Source organism: Populus nigra, chromosome 19 (assembly GCF_951802175.1).
Source record: "Populus nigra chromosome 19, ddPopNigr1.1, whole genome shotgun sequence".
NCBI classification, from domain to species: domain Eukaryota; kingdom Viridiplantae; phylum Streptophyta; class Magnoliopsida; order Malpighiales; family Salicaceae; genus Populus; species Populus nigra.
The window spans coordinates 4,402,310-4,422,240 of NC_084870.1; the positions used below are offsets into that span (position 1 = coordinate 4,402,310).

General features: G+C 35.8%; 3 protein-coding genes across 4 annotated transcripts; 2 read left to right on the forward strand and 1 right to left on the reverse strand.

The window, feature by feature from the left end:
* The first annotated feature begins 2,443 nt into the window (after positions 1–2,443).
* LOC133680012 (uncharacterized) lies at positions 2,444–10,812 on the forward strand. Its single transcript, XM_062102791.1, has 14 exons — positions 2,444–2,716; positions 3,131–3,230; positions 3,574–3,701; positions 4,676–4,826; positions 4,914–5,023; positions 5,418–5,501; positions 5,575–5,623; positions 5,744–5,835; positions 6,390–6,528; positions 6,683–6,762; positions 6,838–8,351; positions 9,112–9,222; positions 9,299–10,042; positions 10,512–10,812. The coding sequence occupies exons 2-13, from the start codon at positions 3,138–3,140 to the stop codon at positions 9,871–9,873; spliced, it is 3,126 nt and encodes a 1,041-aa protein (XP_061958775.1). The 5' UTR covers positions 2,444–2,716; positions 3,131–3,137; the 3' UTR covers positions 9,874–10,042; positions 10,512–10,812.
* A 1,633-nt stretch (positions 10,813–12,445) lies between these two features.
* On the forward strand, positions 12,446–15,128 carry LOC133680013 (uncharacterized). Its single transcript, XM_062102792.1, has 3 exons — positions 12,446–13,507; positions 13,826–14,368; positions 14,662–15,128. The coding sequence occupies exons 1-3, from the start codon at positions 12,659–12,661 to the stop codon at positions 14,773–14,775; spliced, it is 1,506 nt and encodes a 501-aa protein (XP_061958776.1). The 5' UTR covers positions 12,446–12,658; the 3' UTR covers positions 14,776–15,128.
* Positions 14,380–18,274, reverse strand: LOC133680014 (probable serine/threonine-protein kinase PBL5). Of its 2 annotated transcripts, XR_009836263.1 has the most exons (6): positions 18,003–18,274; positions 17,367–17,623; positions 17,001–17,190; positions 16,496–16,887; positions 15,360–15,878; positions 14,380–14,834 (listed from the first exon to the last, which is right to left on the reverse strand). XR_009836263.1 is itself a non-coding variant. In XM_062102793.1 (5 exons), the coding sequence occupies exons 1-5, from the start codon at positions 18,109–18,111 to the stop codon at positions 15,609–15,611; spliced, it is 1,218 nt and encodes a 405-aa protein (XP_061958777.1). In that variant the 5' UTR covers positions 18,112–18,274; the 3' UTR covers positions 15,278–15,608. The 2 variants fall into 2 exon arrangements, 1 of the variants encoding a protein (XP_061958777.1); XM_062102793.1 differs by lacking the exon at positions 14,380–14,834 and having other exon boundaries at positions 15,278–15,878.
* Positions 18,275–19,931: the final 1,657 nt, after the last annotated feature.

Below are 19,931 nucleotides of genomic sequence, written 5' to 3' on the forward strand. Positions count from 1 at the left end.
CAAAGCCTAATGTTATGGTTTATATATATATATATATATATATATATATATATATATATGGAGAGTTTGTGATTAAAAAGTGGATAATTGTAAAAGGGCAAGCTAACCTTCTAACTTTATAATAGCGCGCAATTTAGTCCTTATATATATAGTTGTTATATGATTGGATCCACTATAATAGAAAAGCACTGCATGATAAAATTTACAAAAAAATACAATTTAACTCCTAACATATTACCTCATTATCAAACCATGTCAATTTTTTTTATATACAAGATAGTGTAGTAGAGACAAACTTACAGTGTTTTATGCTAAAAGTATATTTTAGAGTATATTAGTGTTTGTTAGTATTATCATTATAATCACTGCAGTTATTATTATTATTATTATCATCATTATTATCATTGCTATTATTAATAATTATTATTATTAACATCATTAATATCATTACTTTAGTCATTGTTGTTATCAATAATATTATTTATTTTCATCATTGCCATCACCACCATTGATGCTACTGCTATTATTATTATTATTATTATTACTAAAAAAATCATGAACTTGGTTTGAATGATAAAATTAAACACTGTAAAAACTTTGATAAAAGGGCCAAGTAAAATAATAAGAAAAATGACCAACTTGAAATCGTTATTATTATTGAACAAAAAAAATTCATAAACTTGATTTGAAGGAAAAAAATTAAAAGCCATAAAAACTTTGATAAAGGAGTAAAAAAAAATAAAAATTAAAAGTAGAAAGACCGAATCGAAATACCTTATATATATAAATTAAACAACAATGGTTGGATTGAAAACAAACAAAATTTCAACAAAAGAAAAAATGACTAAAAAATAGTAACCAAAACTAAAAGGTATGAATATGAAATAATTATAATAACAAGGATCATGGTGTATTTACTAAGGCAGGAGAGAGAAACGAAAGAAGAAGAAAAATGGATCACCGACGATACAATGACCACATTTGGACAACACACACCATCAATAATAGAAGATGAGATATGTGAGGAATAAACTGAGACAATGAAAACTCATTTTTTTATTGCTGGAAACTACCACACACGCCGCTCAAAATGTATGGCGGTTCTAACATGCTGGCACGTGCTCTGCACATGCCATATAACTTTTAAAATATAAAAGTATTACTTTAATAGTAAATTACGTTACTAATCTCAACCGAACTTACAATTAGCAAAAACACCAAGGTTAAAAGACCCAGATACCCCTGACTACAATGAATTTAATGTCTTGTATAAGGGGTACATGTGTAATTTTACTTTGTATAAAAAACAAAAATACCTAAATACCCATACCCGAGACCACTCTTTTTTTAAAAAAAACTTTTGGGGGTATTTTGGTTATTTCATTGTTTTTGAAAACATTGAATTGACAAAAATATCCCAAACAAATCAATAATAACTAATACGTATTATGAAAAACTCCAAAATAACCCTGGTCCAAAAGTATTTTTTTTTATAAAAAATACAAAATGATCACTACACTATAGTGCTAAGTTAAAAAATGCAAAAGTAGCTACAATGAATACTTTTTATTTATTTATTTTAGTTGTTTGTTAATTATTGGATTTAAAAAAATCACATGAGACCTCTTTTATTCAGCACCTACTATATTATCTCATTATCAATTAAAATCCAAATACTTTAACTTTATCAAATTTGCCAAAAACTATTGACATAAATCCAGATTACCTTACATCCATCGGTGCAGTTGATATATTAAGAGCGTGTTTGGCAGTGTGGTTGCGGGTGCTTTTCAAATAGCTTTTCGTGCTGAAATGCATGCCAATGATGTTTTTTCATTTTTTAAAAATTATTTTTGACATCAGTACATCAAAACGATCTAAAAAGTACAAACCGCACTCAATTTTAGCAAAAAAAAAAATTTCAAATTTTGATGAAACGCAGTTACAAACGCAATTTCAAACGGTGTCTAAGTTATTTTAGCTTATAAAACTTCACTTTTTTTTTTATTAAATTGATGCTAAAATCTTTCATTAGGATATATTAAGGCTTATTTTAGCACTTTGATGAGGGATGATAACATCCAATGTCGATTATATTTGGGTGAAATTGATAAAATCAAAACATTAATGACTTAATTGATAATGGGGTAAACTGTTAGGGGCTAAGCTGAGGTTTCCCCTAAAACCTAACACGAGCCGTCTTGTGGAAAACAAGCACCCGGGAGGCCCACATAATAATGGGCTCAACTGAAAAATAAAATTAAAAAATAACCAAATCTCTCCCAACCGAGAGATTCCAAACCTTGACCACGCGGCGATCATCTAAAACGGCACAGCCGGGGACCACACCGGGAGAGGTTTGGCAAATAAAGTAAAACCCAAGGGCATGATGTGGAAAATGACAATATTTAAATGACTCCTACGCAAAGAAAGTGAAAAGAAGGGCAAAATAGGCTGCAGCCAAAGGAAAGGAGAAGAAAAGAGAGAAAACCAAACTAAACCAAACCAAACCAACGCGTAGTCGCACAGCCACAGCCTCTCTCTCCCTCTCTCTCTCCCTCCCTCGCCTAAAATAAATAAATAAAATAAAAAGCCTTCTCTTTTCCCTTCCTTTGTGGTTTGTTTCTCTCAAGTTTTTGTTTTTTCTTCTTTTTCTTCCCCTATCTTCAATCTCATCGTAGCAGATTCGCTCTCTTTCTATCTCGATCCACAAACTGTAAGCCTCCATGACCCTTAATTTTCAGATTTTACCTTTTGATCTGGCTATAATTTTCAAGATCCCTAATTATTTTCTATTTTTTTAGAATTACACGCAATCGATTTTGATTTTTTTAAATTCTATCGTCTGTGAATTGATTTTTTTCTCCTGATCTGCGATTTATTTTTGGTGTTGGAGATCATAATTGATTTTCTGATTTTGTGTGAGTGAATAATCCTTCTAGGGTTTGTTGAGAGAATTTTTTGGGGATTTTTCTAGGGTTTTGAAATTATAACTTGCCTATTTTATATTACAATAGAAAATCAAAATTCAGCTGAGATTGACAAAACATGTTCGTTCTGTTGGGGTCATAATTTTTTTTTAATATATATTGATTGCTTACTTTGTTGTTTTAATTGAATTTAATAATAGGGCAACCATGAGCGACGAGGGAGAAAGGACTTGCCCACTTTGCGCTGAGGAGATGGATTTAACTGATCAGCAATTAAAGCCTTGCAAATGTGGTTATGAGGTTCGAATTCCTTGTAACTTTTCTAGATTAGACTATATTCGTGATGAATGCATTTTTGCAATCAGGAGGGTTTTTATGACCTAATTGTGCTGTTAGTCCATTAACTGGTCTTTGTAGCCAAACCATTTTGTCAGTCATTCATAGAATGATAAATTTTTGTATCTGACAAGTTATTTCAGCAATTTTTCCTTGCTTTTGCTTTCTTCTTGTTTGGCGAGCTCTTGGCTTTCTAATCTCATTATATTTTTTTTTTTGCAACTAGTTGACTATTCCCCTTTTGTTTTCATAACAACAATTACCGGTGTATTTATTTGATTGTGAGAATGTATCTTCTCCGTCACAGATATGTGTTTGGTGCTGGCATCACATAATGGACATGGCGGAGAAGGATGACACAGAAGGGAGGTGTCCAGCATGCCGCCTTCCTTATGACAAGAAGAAGATTGTGGGGACGGCTGGAGACTGCGAGAGGTGGTCTTTCTTTCAACAGTTTGTTCAGTGTTGTTACAAGCACCAGGGTCTCTTTAGCATAAGTGCTAAGTTTAGCAGAAACCATGGTGGAGATCTTAATTTTGAAATGTCATGTGCACTAATTTATATGGACTCATAATATTTACACTATTAGCTCTAATGGTGGTGAAGTGCAGAAAATAGCCATGTTGCTACCTGTAAAAAAAGTTGGGGAGGGACAGAGAGATACTGAATGATGCAACAAGAGAATACACAGTAGAGCAAGGAATAGAGGAGAAAGGAAAACTTTTTTTTTTTTTTGAAACGAAGATTGAAAAGGGCTGCACGCACTCCTATGTGCTTGGTTTTGAACGAGGGGAGAATTGATTTTAACAGGGCTCAAACCAACCAACAATAAGAACTCTCAGCACCTGTGATAGGTCGTGAGGATGGCCCCTCACCTTTTATTTTATTTTGGCAAAATCACCTTAATTAAAAGAAGAGCTGACTCTAGTTAAGTTTATCTTTGGCATTTGTAATTATTCTCACCTGTACGAACTCTTCCATTTCCTGCCTTTCTGCTCTACACTCTGTACGCCCCAACTAGGAAAGTGTGTCAACCCTACAGTTACTCCCTCCCCTACCTCTGAAAATCCTTCTCTTCCTTTAACCTCAGTTGGCAGATACAATATCAGGCGTTTCATGTGCACCTTGTTTAAAGACCCGGACCCAGTTCTCTAGAAGCACTTTTTCTCTGAACCTTTGCACCTTTCTCCCTTGGGCACACCTAAGCCACCCTCCTTTAACTGCACTGGGTTCGTGCACTTGGCATTACAAATTATATTTGATGCTAGCTGTGAGCCTTTGCACCTTGTTCCCTTGGGCACACCTAAGCCACCCTCTTTCAACTGCACTGGGTTTATGTACTTGGCATTAACAAATTATATTTGATATTTGTTTTTCCCCTAGTGATTGTGCTGGACTTTTCTTGATAGATTGGTGGCTGAAATCAATATGGAGCGAAAGAAGTCACATAAGGCAAAGACAAAACCATCTGAAGGAAGGAAGCAACTGAGTAGTGTTAGAGTGATCCAACGGAATCTGGTGTACATAGTTGGGTTGCCTCTTAATCTGGCAGATGAAGATGTATTCTCCCTCTCCCTCTCCCTCCCCCCCTCTCTCATCTCCCATTTTCTTAAATCTCCTTTTAAGTGTTTTCAAAATTTTGAGCAGCTTCTGCAGCACAAAGAGTATTTTGGTCAATACGGGAAGGTTCTAAAAGTCTCTATGTCTCGAACAGCAGCTGGTGTTATTCAACAGTTTCCAAACAATACTTGTAGTGTGTAAGTTAAAAGCATCTTTGACTTTGTATTTTGGTGGATTTGGTTTATGATCAAGCTGAATGGTGCAGAAAATTCTGTATAGCCGACCCTGATTAGTCTGGGTTGAGGTTTTATGTTGTCTGACTTTATGTATCGATGTCTAGTCCGTAAACATACCATATTCAAAATTCTACCTTTGCAGTTTTTGTCCTTTTTAACTTTATCTTTCGAAACTCGTGGGACTTTAGGACTATAGAAATGCTCTATATTTTTGTGTTTTTGTAATGTACACCAGTATGCATAACCTCTCATCCATTTTATGTAATATACCTGTTTGTATGCTTTTCAGGAGCAATATTTTGTTCTACATTCTCTAAACAAGCTCATTGTCTGTGTATTTTTTATTTGCTCGCAGATATATAACTTACTCCAAGGAGGAAGAAGCTATTCGGTGTATTCAGTCTGTACATGGTTTTGTCTTGGATGGTAGATCTTTAAAGTATGTGCATCTTTACATATTCTCATTTGTTCATTAATGTTTGCTTTCATATTGATATTCTGGGCAATTTCAGGGCGTGCTTTGGAACTACAAAGTATTGTCATGCATGGCTGAGAAATGTGGTATGGGCCATTTTAAACTTTCCAGTGGCAATTATTTCTTGGAATTGCTTTCATAAATGCTTGAAGAAAACTAGTAACATGCAATAGAGTTTAATTGGATGCAATTTCTGTTGGATCCAGCCTTGCACAAATCCTGATTGTCTATATTTGCACGAGATTGGTTCTCAAGAAGATAGTTTTACAAAAGATGAGATCATATCAGCATACACAAGGTATATTTGCGTTCTGTTAACAACTCATTGAGAGGTTGATCTAATCTTGTAGAAATGCTGTATTCTTTTATTCCTCTCTAATTTTTGTTCCAGTTTAGTGTCTAAAGAAAGAAAAATATCATTGCTAGCCTGAGAAAAGATTTAGCACAGCAATAATGGGTGCCCCTTAGTTGCTCCAATGTTTTTTTATTCATCAGTACTTTATGATACAAAAGTTCCATGAAAAGTTAAAAAACTGTAGTATTGAGAAATTGGAGATAGGGTTGCTGTGAGCCAAATTGATTTTGTTCTTTTGTTGAAGCTATGGCTTTTCTTCCTCTTGTTTGGACTTCAGAAAGTTAATTTTTTTTTTAAAATTTTTGAAATGCTTATTTAGATTGTATTCCCATTTTGTATAGTTTTGGTCTTTATTTTCTCAATCCTAAGCAAAACATTTTTTTTTTGTTGTGATTCAACATACCTCCAGAACTCGTTTTTGGCAGTGAGTTTCTTGATGTTATCTTGCATTTTATATGGAAATTTTGATGATTAATGAACTGATGATGGTTTTGTAGGAGTAGAGTTCAACAAATTACCGGTGCACCAAGCAGTCCGTTGTGGCGTTCAGGGAGTATGTTGCCTCCACCTGCAGATGATTACTGTAACAGTAGTTCTGCTTCTGCAGCAAAACCAGTTGTGAAAAATGCATCAGATGTAAGATTTTTTTCTGTTAATAGATTTTACTATTTATATTTTTTTAAATACTCACTGAAATGATATCTTACACCTTTTATGCATTTTAGACGAGTTTCAAACTACATGCATATCTGTCTGTCTCTGGTTTTGAAGTTATATATTTATCTAACAGAATATAATGAGTAATGACCAAGGTTCACCTCCAACTGGAAGCGCTGGTAGATCTATGGCACTCCCTGCTGCAGCGTCATGGTATGTCAATTCCTTGTGTTTAGTCATAATTGTTGAATTTGTCTGTTAATTTTCATGAAATAAATGATGTGCTAGGGGAACGCGTGCTTCAAACCAGCCTCAAGCAACAAGCTTGACACAGTCTAATGGACCAATAAGGCTTAAACCAGACACAGCTAGTGGCATGGTAGCTTTCTCTTCTGCAGTTGCAAGCACAAGTCAGGGTTCTATGTTGCAGAATGATGTGGGTAGAAAGGTTGCATGTGATGAAGAAAGCCAATCTATGAATGGAAAAGGTAAATTAGATTTGAAATCTGCAAAACACCATGTGAGCTTGGATAGCCAAGCCACTGCTCCCGAGAAACCAGCTATACATGATGCTACTGCTACTGTAACTTTAAGTAACCAGTCTTCTTGTCCACTGCCATCCGTGTACAATGGCTGGGACTCAGATGTGCTGCCAAATATTACAAAGTCCTTTGATGGAACTCAACAATCTCCTGAATCTGAAAAGGAAGGCTTTGCTATACCTAATGGAAACTTTCAGAACTCATTGCCTGACATCTCTTCAATGAAGGTTGATAGTAATATCAGAAGTGAACTTTCTGGTGTAACTAGAACTAGTTCATTTTCAGATGGGAGTATGATTAAATCACCTGGAAATCAAGGATTGCAGCCTACATATGCTGAACAATACTGTGAACCTACTTCACTAGCAGCAGAGAGAACTGGTGCATTAGAATATGTGGTTTGTGCTTCAAGTGAACAATTGGATTGGAGAACAGATCAACCGATGCATGCAATTAGAAGCACTGTTTCTGAAGTAGAGGAGGATATATTAGCGGTTGAGAGACCATGTCTCAAGGACCCAGAGGAAGCGAGCCATGATACTTATTTGCCGAATTCAGCTCATTTACCTCATATACCAAATCATTATAGATCTAGTTCTTTGCAACACACTGAGTCTTTTGGGGCTGCTAGTTTAAATTCCGATTCTCAATATGCAGATACTAGAGTCAGTGATCTTTCACTTCTACATTCATCTAGTAACTGTGTCACATCAAATGGTTACCCTGAGAAATCAGTCAGCAGTTCTGCTTGTTCAGATAGAAACATAGAGCGCTCATTTTCTCTCTTGAATGGAGTGGAAGGGAAGAACATGGGCAGATCACTGGGTGATGCTGATAGCAATGGTGCTCTGGATGTGGGTGAGAGCAGCATTATTTCAAATATATTATCACTAGATCTAGATGCCTGGGATAACTCGTTAACATCACCTCAGAATTTGGCCAAGTTGTTGAGTGAAACAGACAAACAGCCTAGTTCTCTCAAAATGTCAAGTAACTGGAAGGTACAAAATAATAACAACCAGTCTAGATTTTCCTTTGCAAGACAGGAGGAGTTGAGAAGTCAAACACTGGGTGTCGATCCATCTCTTAATGTATTTGGGAAGTTGTCAAATAACTATACATCCAACCAGGATTTTGGTGAAAATAGAAATTCATATTTGGAAAAGCTTGGGATTGGTAATAGTTTTTCATCCAGCATTTTCGAAGAACCTGAAAATTTTACCTTCAGTCCTTCAACTTTCTCTTCTAACAGGCCTCCTAGTAAGTTTTTTCTCTAACTATCCAAGTTCTATGCTCTTTGTTTTTAGTGTTACAGTGATGTTTCTTTTTCTATTTTTTTTGTTTTTAATTGGGGACAATATGGTAAAATAACTTGTTTTACTTAGGGTGTTCGTGATTTTTGAAAGGTAAAAGCTTGTAAATGATGGTTTTGTAGGGTGTAACATTACCATCTTTTTAATGCTGACTTTGAATTTTCTTCCTTTGCTTGAGCTCTTTTAACAAGTTTTATTAAATTGTCATGAGTTCTGTATGCTGTTATATAAGCTTCCTGTATTGAAGAGGACTAAAATATTTTTTGGAATGTTGTGATTGAATTTGATAAGTTGCCATGCATCTCACGGTGGCCAGACTAAAAGCTTTTGATCATTTGCAATGCATGGATGTGGACTATTAATGCCATACCAACATTGACTTCATAAATTTCTATAAATGCATGGTTATCACCACATGCAATCCCATTACTAAAACTAGACTATCATAAGTTTTTTCTGCCTCGTATAAAATCTCATCTGGTTTTGAGGCCTTTCCTGTTCCTCTATTAACCCTGACTTTATCTCTGTTCTCTATTTACTGAATTTATTAGTTTATTTTTTAGCATTTGTTTATATTTTGTATTGTATTTGGTGTTTGTTTAGCATCTTGTTATCCTCAAGTATTTACGAATTTTCCTTTTGTGTCCCACAAATTCTTTTTTTTTGTGCACAGTAATCAACTGATACTTTTTCCCTCTTCTTAACAGTTTCAAGATCTCAAATTTCTGCCCCACCTGGATTCTCTGTGCCAAGCAGAGCACCACCTCCAGGCTTTTCTTCTCACGAAAGAATGGAACAGAGTTTTGACATTATATCTGGTTAGTCATTCTCATCCAGGGTATTAAATTTGATTATGATTTTCAGCTGATATTCATCTTCCTTTTCCTTTTGCAGGGAATCATTTGCTTGACTCATCTTCCTTTCTGAGAAATTCATTTCAGTCACCACCAACTGGCAATGCTGGTAGTGCTGGAGAAATTGAATTTATGGATCCTGCAATTTTGGCTGTTGGAAAAGGGAGACTTCAGGGTGGGCTTAACAATCTAGGAGTGGACATGAGATCAAATTTTCCACAACAATTGCATCATTTTGATAACGAGGCAAGACTTCAACTACTAATGCAAAGATCTCTGCCCCCACACCAGAACACAAGATATGCTGACACTGGGGATAGCTTTTCTTCTCTCAATGATTCTTTTGGCATTTCGTCAAGGCTTGTGGATCAATCACAAATCAGTGGTTTATCCCCTTATGCTCAGCTGTCCTTACAGCAGTCGAGGAATGGGCTTATGCCAAATGGGCGTTGGGATGGCTGGAATGAGATTCAGGGTGGCAACAGTATGCATATGACAGAGCTTCTCAGGAATGAGAGAGTGGGATTCAATAAGTTTTACACTTCTGGTTATGAGGATTCAAAATTTCGGATGCCCAGCTCAGATGACTTGTATAACAGAACGTTTGAGATGTGAGTTTTGTCGTGGCGGCCTTTTTAACCTTGTTATCAAGGGTCAACCAAGAAAAAAGAGATTTGTGTGTTTATGCTGGTTTGTACTGAAGGATGAGACTGACTCGTAATTGGCCTCATTAAGCAGCCTGATGAAAGATCACCTCCCAAAATCCAGGTCTTGAAGGCAGCAGGTAGGGTTGCATTCTTTAAATTCACTTGTTTTGGACTACATTTATTTTCTGTCTTTTGCAAGGTGATTGAACTTGAGACTGCAAATTATTCTCATTTTTTTTATTTTTCCTAAACTCAATGCAATAATTATATGAACGTGCAAGTGATGGTATATGCACAACATGACATTAGCATGTGACCAAAACTTTCTACTACTTTCACACCTCATTGAAAAAAATAATTAAATCCATGTCATATGAATGTGGTGTTGGTGGACAGGTCTTCCAATTAAAAAAATCTCTTGGATTGAGTGGGTCCAAGGAGTCCAATAGTCATCTAAATTCATGGCATCACTTTGATGTGCCAAAATTTCTAAAGCATAACTCTGAAATTAGACAAAATAGTAGCAGCATTGGTATGAAGTTTTAACTCTGTCCACAATGACTATACCATCTCATAAGTGGGTTTATTTGTGTTTTGTCTCTGCAGGAGAACTGAAGCCGCAAACTTCATATCATACAAAGATGTGCAGTCGGAGTGCTGTACATTGTTGAACTGTCAGGTTGATCCTCCAGGAGGTCTCTAGTGTCTCTTATTTACTGGAATTAGTCAAGTTTAGTTGCGGAACTCGCGACTAAATAGAAGAAGTTTGGATTTTTTTTTTTAATTTTTTTTTTATACTCCCTCTAGAAATCTATACATTTTCCATCAAAAAGTTTGTTGGAAACGGTTTTTTGAGGCGTTTTTCTCAAAACAATGCTTAAATGAGTGGTTTTCCAATAAGCTGATATACCAAGTGTCGTCTATTTTCTTCTTGGAGTAGTATCATTTGTTATGTTAAAATTGCATTTTGGACTGGGATCGGTCTCTGGAAACCTTGTTCTAACAGGAAATGTTAAAAGAAGGTGCTCGTGAGGTGTTTCAGTTTGGCTTGTTCCAAATAGCCTCCTCAACTTTCACCGCACCCCATACCACCATAACAGCGACAGAAATAACATGTAAAGGATCACAAAAAAGAACACATGAGGTTGTTAGTGGGTGAAAATTGAAGGTTTCCTTGAGAACACATCTGTTCAACCATTTGTTTTATTTTGAATATATTTTCAGTTTTTGATAATTTCAATTTCTTCATGTCTTTGTTAATCTCTTGGATGATATTGAGATACCTGAGAGGGAGATTGAAACGTGCATATTCTCGTATCTCTATCAGTGCCGCGTCAAACATTGGAAGGAAACAACAAGAAGAGGAGAAAGCCGTTGCAAAATTTCTGCCAAATAGTCATCAAGGGAGGGGTTTGTTCATATTACTGGATTCCAACTCGTCCTTCAACTCAGCAAATTCTCTTCCAGATAAAATCAAGAGTAAGAAATTGAAATGTGACTTCTTGATAGGCTAACAGAAGGCTATTATAGCCAAATACCCCTTGTTCACATGAGATTATAAACCAGCATCACAGATACCTCATACAGATTTCACGGCTGCTCCTGCAATCACAAGAGACAACGTAAGAAGAACATGTTCATTTCCAAGGCTTCAACTCCAGGCGGATTGAGGGAGAAAAGGGGAGGTTATTGATATAAACCTGCAAAAAAGAAGCAGTCACATATTGTGGCTTCGACTTCATTTGACCCTGTTAACATATCTTTCAGTTTGGATGGTCACAAACAAGGATTTGCAAGTGGGAATTATCTTGCTCGGCTACATATTGTCTGATTGAAGTTCTTCTCCACCAGACCTGAATGCTTTCTGTATACTGGGGCCATCGTCCCCTTGCTAAGAAAGCGGCCAAACCAATTTAAGGAAAATAGCCTGTTGTTGAGGCAATGGAATGGTAAGAATTGTCTAGCCGAGTCCATCCTCCATTCCAAGTCTTCATAAATAGCTTCCAATCAGGTAGCTAACAAAGAAAATCTGACGTCTTTTGGCACCAAGACACTGTCTGGAATTCTGGAATTCTGGAATTTTGTGGGCAGTCTTAATTAATACCTTAAAAAACAAATTTAAAAAACAAATCTAGAATCTGATTAATTGAGTTATATTTCTCAAGAATTTTTAAAAAACAAACTCAAGACTTGATCAATTAAATTATACCATTCAAAATTGAAAAATATTAAGATATTTGATTTGTGGGGAGCTCGAGTTTCTTTTATCTGCAAGAAAAGTAACAATCCCAACTTCATAATCCATCATTTTCTTATATATATATCCTTTTTATATAATGATATTTTTTTGATCTGATCCACAATCATAGCACGAGTAAATAAGCTAATTATTACTAGATAAGTGCAGATCTAATTCTGTATCAGCAATTACATTTTTTTTTTTGTTTTTCTAGATTTCGACGACTATTCCATGATAAAAATAAAATAAAATAAAATCAAATCTGACTACTGTCAAACAAGGGAGAAATACCCGCATTTATGTTCGTTGTTGATCAACAACTTGAAACCACAAATTAAATAAGCTTTCGAGGGAAAGAAAAAGAGAAACTATTCTAGATCCGCAGAACTCTCAGTTCTGTTCCATTTCTTCCATCTTCTCCATGAATGCGAAGGGCAGGGTACGTAGCTAACAAATTACTGAAAGCAGAAACAAAATATTAGAAACACCGTACTTTTTTTCCCAAGAGAATAGAATGTCCTCTGCCCAGCAACGCACGACACAAACTGGAGGCTTCAGAAAAACGATCGCTTGGTTCTTTATCGTTGTCGGCACGCTTTACCTCATCTACTCTTCCCATCTTATCCTAAACAACGATCGCCGATGTCTTACGACCGAAGAAAATCTAGAACATCTTACAAACTTGTCCACATCAATCCAGCTAAATGAACAAGACAGTAGTTTTGAATCTCCTCCTCCTATACTTTCTAAGAAATCACAGGAGTACAACACTGAGCTTAAGCACATTGTTTTCGGGATAGCAGCTTCGGCGGATTTGTGGCAGAAAAGAAAGGAGTACGTAAAGGTGTGGTGGAGGCCGAAGCAGACTAGAGGGATAGTCTGGATGGATAGACAAGTAAGGAGCCCAAGTAATGAAGGGCTGCCTCAGATTAGGATTTCGGCGGACACGTCCAGGTTCAAGTACTCGAATAAGAAAGGACATAGATCGGCCTTGAGGATTTCGAGGGTGGTTTCGGAGACGTTGAGGCTTGGATTGAAGGATGTGCGGTGGTTTGTGATGGGCGATGATGATACAGTGTTTATTGTTGATAATGTGGTCAGGATACTTTCGAAATATGATCATAGGCAGCTTTATTACGTTGGGAGCTCGTCAGAGAGTCACCTTCAGAATATATATTTCTCTTATTCCATGGCATACGGAGGAGGTGGTTTTGCTATTAGCCAGCCATTGGCACAAGAGCTGGCAAAGATGCAAGACAGGTGCATTCGGCGGTATCCAGGGTTATATGGCAGTGATGACAGAATCCAAGCTTGCATGGCTGAGATTGGGGTGCCGCTCTCCAAGGAATCTGGGTTTCATCAGGTTTAATTTAAAGGCTTTATTCAAACTCTATGGTTTTATAAATAATTTTCTCAGCAGGAATTAAGGAATTGAATGGAACGAATACAGAATTCTTCGTTAGTAAAAACCTGTAAGCATTAATTAATTATGAGCTTAATGAATATCTTAATTCCAGCAATATTTTTGAAAAGCTTCTGACGAAGAAACGATAATGTTTTCGGAAAGCTAGGGCCAGGAGAGGCAATTTAATTTTGGTGTCAAATTCTTTGATAAGATAACGTTCTGTTGCGTATGTATATATATTATCATCTGGATTGTTAATTTGTTATGCTTATGCAGTATGATGTATATGGAGACCTTCTAGGCCTTCTGGCAGCCCATCCCGTGGCTCCACTGGCTTCACTTCATCATATCGATGTAGTGCAGCCAATATTCCCTGGCATGAGCCGAGCCAGAGCTCTCCAACACTTGTTCAAGTCAGTGCAGCTTGATTCAGCTAGCATAATGCAACAATCCATCTGCTATGACAAGAATAGGTACTGGTCCATCTCAGTCTCATGGGGCTATGTTGTTCAAATCTGGAGGGGAGTCGTCTCTCCTAGAGAGCTTGAGACTCCGGCTAGAACCTTTCTTAATTGGTATCGAAAAGCTGATTATACTGCATATACATTTAACACAAGGCCCGTGACGAAGCACCCATGTATGAAGCCCTTCGTTTTTTACATGAGCACTTCTAAATATGATCGAGCTAAGAAGCGAGCGATCGGGGTCTACACTCGCCGTAAATCACCATCCCCTTATTGCCGGTGGAAAATGGCATCCCCAGAAAGAATTGACTCAATTGTAGTATTGAAGAGGCCGGATACCCTTCGATGGCTCAAGGTAATACCTACTTTCTTTGAAAGAATATGATTTTCTTTAATGTTACTCCATGAGTGCTAATTATGATGCGTTTTTCTCGCGCCATCTTTCAAACAATTGGTCACGTAGTGTCTCAGTCCAAACTCCAAAGGAACTAATTAATAATAAACTCACCTAAATGATCATTATATACTCTGCTTAGAAATTTAGTGAAAGTCAGACACAATAGTAATAGCACCCAGGCAGCCAGCAGCTTGCAGTCAAAATCTTGTAAGGTTGATGCATTTACTGACTGAATGCAGCTTGTTTTGCAGTCACCGAGAAGGGACTGTTGCAGAGTTCTGCCAACAAATAAGGCCTCAACGATGTACTTGTGGGTTGGCAATTGCAGAGATGGTGAGATCAGTGAATTCCAGCGACCAAAGTAATATTTATTATTTTCTTTCTCGGATCATACCATCCCAATGCCTTAATTTCCCGGAGAATGCTGAATGCATACAGGAATCAAATCAATACCAAGGGTATAAAATAGAACAGAAATAGAGCTCATTTTTACTAGTTTGAGCTGCTGCAACAAAGAACTCAGGTTTTCAATAGCCATTTCTTTGCTTCATTCATAGAGGTAAATTTGATACAAGCTCATGATTAACAACAATTTGTTTTCGCTACATCACCTAGTTTAAAGGTGTTCTCTCTATTATCTTCTCGAAGTGCTGAAAATCATATTTTGGTACCTACTTCTGCTGCAATTAAAATAAAATTCTGAGTGATAGTTTCCTCACCCCAGACCACACACCTATTGGTTGCAATTCTTTTTTGTTTGGCTGCACCTGAATTGGATTCTAGTAAATCTACAATTTCATTTCATTGGATGGAATAGCATGGAGTGAAACTATAGACAGGTGTGCAAAAAAGAACACCTCAGTGAGATTAGAGAAGGGCAATTATTACTTTGATTATTCAGGGTAGAATATATAGAATGTGAAATAATTTCTAAAGAGAGGCATCTTACATCCAAAAGCCAAGCTGTCATGAACCCCTGGAAAAACGAAAGGGCAGGAATTTCTCTGAGAGGATGAGGATGGAACTATAGCCAGATATCTCCCAGGTCACAAAAATTGATACCCGGCACTAGGTATATTAACACTGCAAAAAGGTGTTGGGCACTCAATTCCTAATTTTCCATCCTCCATATTAGTCACTCGTGAGCCCACCCTACGCAATTTGTCTCGTGAGCCCACCCTATGCAATTTGTGCTACATCATTGTCCTCTGTCCTTATCTAATCCAGGACGAGATGGGCTCCTCCGAGAGTCTTGGACAGAATGGACTTGGGGATCATATTTGTGAGATGCCAGATAGTTCAGAGCCATAACCAAATCGGATACAGCAGGGCGCATATTGGGCTGCTCCTGCACACACATTGCGGCAATGGCGAGGGCTTGGTATAATCCTCTTATTGGATATTGACCTTGAAGCAAAGGGTCAACCATGCATGAGAAGTTCCTCCGGTCTTTGAACATGGGTCGTGCCTGCAAGCAAATCCAATGTATTTCATAAGTCTGTCATCACTATTCTACTCTTTGGTTTAACAAATTTCTATTTTTATACCTCGATTTTCAAAAAGCAAGCATGCCCTTCTTTAACACATACTCACAGTTAAGCCTTGTTGAAGAAAGCTACGTGTCAACTATTTATCACGAAGTTACAAAATTGAAGACCTTACATTCAAAATACTTTTTCTGAGCCAAAGTTATCAAGATATTGTAGTTATAGTCAACTTGAGTTGTTAACCAAAGAATTTCAAGGCTAGTTAATTGTTATGGAGATTTCTGTTTTATTAGCACTGGAAGCAATCTACAGAAATAACAACCATAAATGAAACCATAAAAACGCATCATCTATATTCCACACTAGTGGTGTCATCAGAACCAATTAAACATGTAGAGCCAGTTTGATCAGCCAATTGCCAAATGACATCAAAACATTAGGCTGCTTCTCGATTTTTATAATAACCAGTTAAGGTGTCATTTCAGTTAAGAGTTGTCCAAAAAACAAGTGTCCTTGAAAGCACAGTTAAGCTGAATTTTAAGAACAAAGACCTTTGCAGTAATGTAAAAACAAGGACATCAATCAGATATTGTCTTACCCATGCAACTAGATTCTGCTCACCACGTTCTTTTCTTTGATCAATTGCTTTCCTGCCTGTGATGAGCTCCAAAAGGACAACCCCGAAGCTATAAATATCTGATTTAAACGTCAGCTGACCTGTCATTGCATAATCTGGTGCACAGTATCCGTAGGTGCCCATAACCCTTGTAGAAACATGAGTCTTATCTCCGCTGGGTCCCACTTTTGCCAGACCAAAATCAGATAGCTTAGGATGATAGCCCTCGCCAAGCAAAATGTTGGAGCATTTTAAGTCGCGGTATATAACAGGAGGTTTCATTTCATTGTGCAAATACTCTAAACCTTTTGCTGCACCAGCAGCTATTTTCATTCTTGTGTTCCAATCAAGCGGTTGCCTATTGGGTGGAATATCTGAAAGCAGGAATGACAAAGGCGAAAATGTTAAAAGATAAAAGAATAGTAATTGGTAAAGCACAAATGTAAACAATAAAAACGACAATGCAATGCCAAAGAGACCTGCATACCATGTAAATGATTTTCCAGAGATCCTAATGGCATGTACTCATAAACCAATAGCCTCTGATCTCCCTCAGCACAAAACCCAATCAACTTGACAAGATTTGGATGGTCTGCTAGACTTAAAGTCACTACTTCAACTACAAACTCCCTAATCCCCTGAACTCCATTTCGATCAAGTTGCTTGATAGCAACAGCCTATGACAACAACAACAAGAAGAAGACAATTTAGGTCTAACCAACTAATAAACGGTGAACATAGGCAAACTACATCGGGGATACTGTAAAAGGAAGGTACCCTGTACTGAAACACGAACCTATTTACATAGAAAACAATATTTCTGCAGATAGTAAATGAATTATTTTGTACGAACCTGGTTGATTTTGTCCAGGTACCCTTTGTAAACCTTACCAAAACCTCCTTCACCCAAAAAACAATCAGACCTAAAATTGCTCGTTGCGGCCGCAAGTTCCTCAAAAGTAAAAGTTTGAGCCTGTTTTCCATTGCTTCTTCTATCCTTAGAAATCTCATCCTTCATATTTAAACTCTTTACATCCAATGACAATTGATCATCCTTAGATTCCCCCTCCTTACTTAAATTGTTCACATATGGCTTCATTTTCAATGACCCTAAAACAAATATAAAAAAAAATCAGAAGGGGCAACCATGAAAGGAAAAAAAATAATGTATACCGAATAAGAGTTTGGCGCTATTTATGACAAACAAGCGGCAACATAAAGCCCAACAACCACGAATAATTACCTCTCTTGATTTAGAGAAATGTTTCGAACACCAACAAAATCAAAACGATTCCAAATCAAAGCGTGAAAAAAATTATTACAAATTCAAAAACATAAGAAAACCCTTTATGTTTCAATCCATGGTGATTGATTTTCGGGGGGAAAAAAAAGAAGGAAAGAAAACCCTATATCATATCAGTTGACTGAAAAAGGGTTACATTTAAATATTCAAAAAGATAAAAAATTTGATCATGAAAAGTTTAGGTACCCGAAGTGACATGTGTTTGATCCTTGCGCTTAATGTTACTGTTATTTTCATTGATGCTGCTGCTCTCTAATCGCTTGCTCGGTTTCCCACTGCAGCAAAGAAAACCCATGTAATATATAATATATTATATTATCTTCTTCCTTCTTTCTTTCCTTTTGGTTTCTTCTCTTACTTTCTCTTGCTTTTGCTTGAACAGGGAGAACAACACATACACGGAAGAAGGAAACACAACTGACAGAGTTACAAATAGTTGAACAAGATAGCTTGGCTTGGTTTCTAGGAGAGAAGTTTTCTATTTAATTTATTTATTATTATATTTGAACATTTTTCATGCTCACATTGAATCCTTCTATTCTTGATATTTTCTAAATGTGTCCAACTTTACTCTGTTTTTAATTTAAATAGTCCCTCGATTGAAACACTTCTCAATAGTATCCTTCCCACCTCGATTTACCATTAGCTTTGGCCGCACAACTTAAAAATACATAAAAAAAATTAAAGCAAAAAATCTTTTTAATTTTTTTGAAAAGAGCAGCATGGCCGGGACCAAAACAACAACTCAAGAGAAAAAAGATGCAAAATTTATAAATTAAAATTAAATTGAAAATATAGAAAAAAGATTGAAGAAGAAAAAACCATTCCTAATTTGGACTAAAAAATTCAAAAACCCTAACTCTCAAATCTCATGAAATCTCCCAAATTAATTGCAATAAATAATGAAATATTTCGTATATTCAATGGCATCATTATCCTACGACATGATACATACAAATGTTGCTCGACATATCATGCCATGTTGCATAAACTAATGACAAATTGGATAGAGGGACTATATTAATAATATCTATCAAGTCAAGGGACTATATAAAGCCAAAAAAACTAGTCACTTCCAAGCTGGTGCTTCAATATAAGCCTGTAACGTCGAGGTCCATTGTAAGAAAGTACCACGTGTCCCTTGTAAGGTTCGATTGGTAATCTTAAAAGTTGTCATTGGTCTTGTCTTCGTACTCGAGTGGAGTATGATGATGTGTCACTTCCTTATTGGCAAAGCAGGGTTTTTGTTTTTGTTTTTTTATTCTTCTTGCCTTGTTTGTATTACATATTGCCTGACCGTGACGTACTTATCAGACGGCCAGCAAAAATAAATTTAAAAACAAAAAAATATTGATTTAATATATTTTTAAATAAAAATTATTTTAAAAACAACTATTTTTTTTTTGTCGGGTCTTGAAAACAAAAAGCAAAGTAAAATGCTTTTATATAGGTTAGGAAACTGAAATTTTAGTGGAGCCCACTCAAATGAGAACCAATGACATATATTACGCGGTTTCCCATTAAAAAAAATAATAATTTGAACAGTGGTGATTCCACCACGTTAAACATGAAATTAAGAATAGTATATGTTGTTTTTGATTTTTTCTTCTAAATATATTAAAATAATAATTTTTTATTTTTTAAAATTTATTTTTAATATTAATATATCAAAATAATTTAAAAATAAAAAAATATATTAAAATTTAATAATTAAGACCGTTCCATTAAATAACACGTTTGAAAGTGACTTTTTAAATTGTTTTTCATTTGAAAATATATCAAAATAATATATTTTTTTATTTTTTAAAAATTATTTTTCATATCAGCGCATTAAAATAATTTTAAAACACTAAAAAATTATTAATTTAAAAAAGTTTATTTTTTTAAAATGTTTTTGAAACTTAAAATTAAATAGACAATTATTGTCATTTTGTCCCTTAATACTATAATTTTATTGTTCTCGAAGCGCTTGACCTGCTAAGTGCTAACATTACGTCAGGTTTACCACTTTGTCCCTTAATACTATAATTTTCTAAATCACTATAGTTATAAATAAAGAATCTTATTCAAATGTAAAATTTCTAATATTTTAAAATTTTAAATTTATACGGAATT

Excerpts from the sequence above, each read along its gene's own strand:
- LOC133680013 (XM_062102792.1), top strand. The coding sequence starts at position 12,659 with ATGTCCTCTGCCCAGCAACGCACGACACAAACTGGAGGCTTCAGAAAA. Across the intron at positions 13,508-13,825 it reads AGGAATCTGGGTTTCATCAG|TATGATGTATATGGAGACCT; the intron begins GTTTAATTTAAA and ends ATGCTTATGCAG. Across the intron at positions 14,369-14,661 it reads ATACCCTTCGATGGCTCAAG|TCACCGAGAAGGGACTGTTG; the intron begins GTAATACCTACT and ends CTTGTTTTGCAG.
- LOC133680014 (XM_062102793.1), bottom strand. The coding sequence starts at position 18,111 with ATGGGTTTTCTTTGCTGCAGTGGGAAACCGAGCAAGCGATTAGAGAGC. Across the intron at positions 17,624-18,002 it reads TCAAACACATGTCACTTCGG|GGTCATTGAAAATGAAGCCA; the intron begins GTACCTAAACTT and ends TATTTGTTTTAG. Across the intron at positions 15,879-16,495 it reads AGCAGAATCTAGTTGCATGG|GCACGACCCATGTTCAAAGA; the intron begins GTAAGACAATAT and ends ATTTGCTTGCAG.
- LOC133680012 (XM_062102791.1), top strand. The coding sequence starts at position 3,138 with ATGAGCGACGAGGGAGAAAGGACTTGCCCACTTTGCGCTGAGGAGATG. Across the intron at positions 3,231-3,573 it reads CTTGCAAATGTGGTTATGAG|ATATGTGTTTGGTGCTGGCA; the intron begins GTTCGAATTCCT and ends TCTCCGTCACAG. Across the intron at positions 8,352-9,111 it reads CTCTTCTAACAGGCCTCCTA|TTTCAAGATCTCAAATTTCT; the intron begins GTAAGTTTTTTC and ends TCTTCTTAACAG.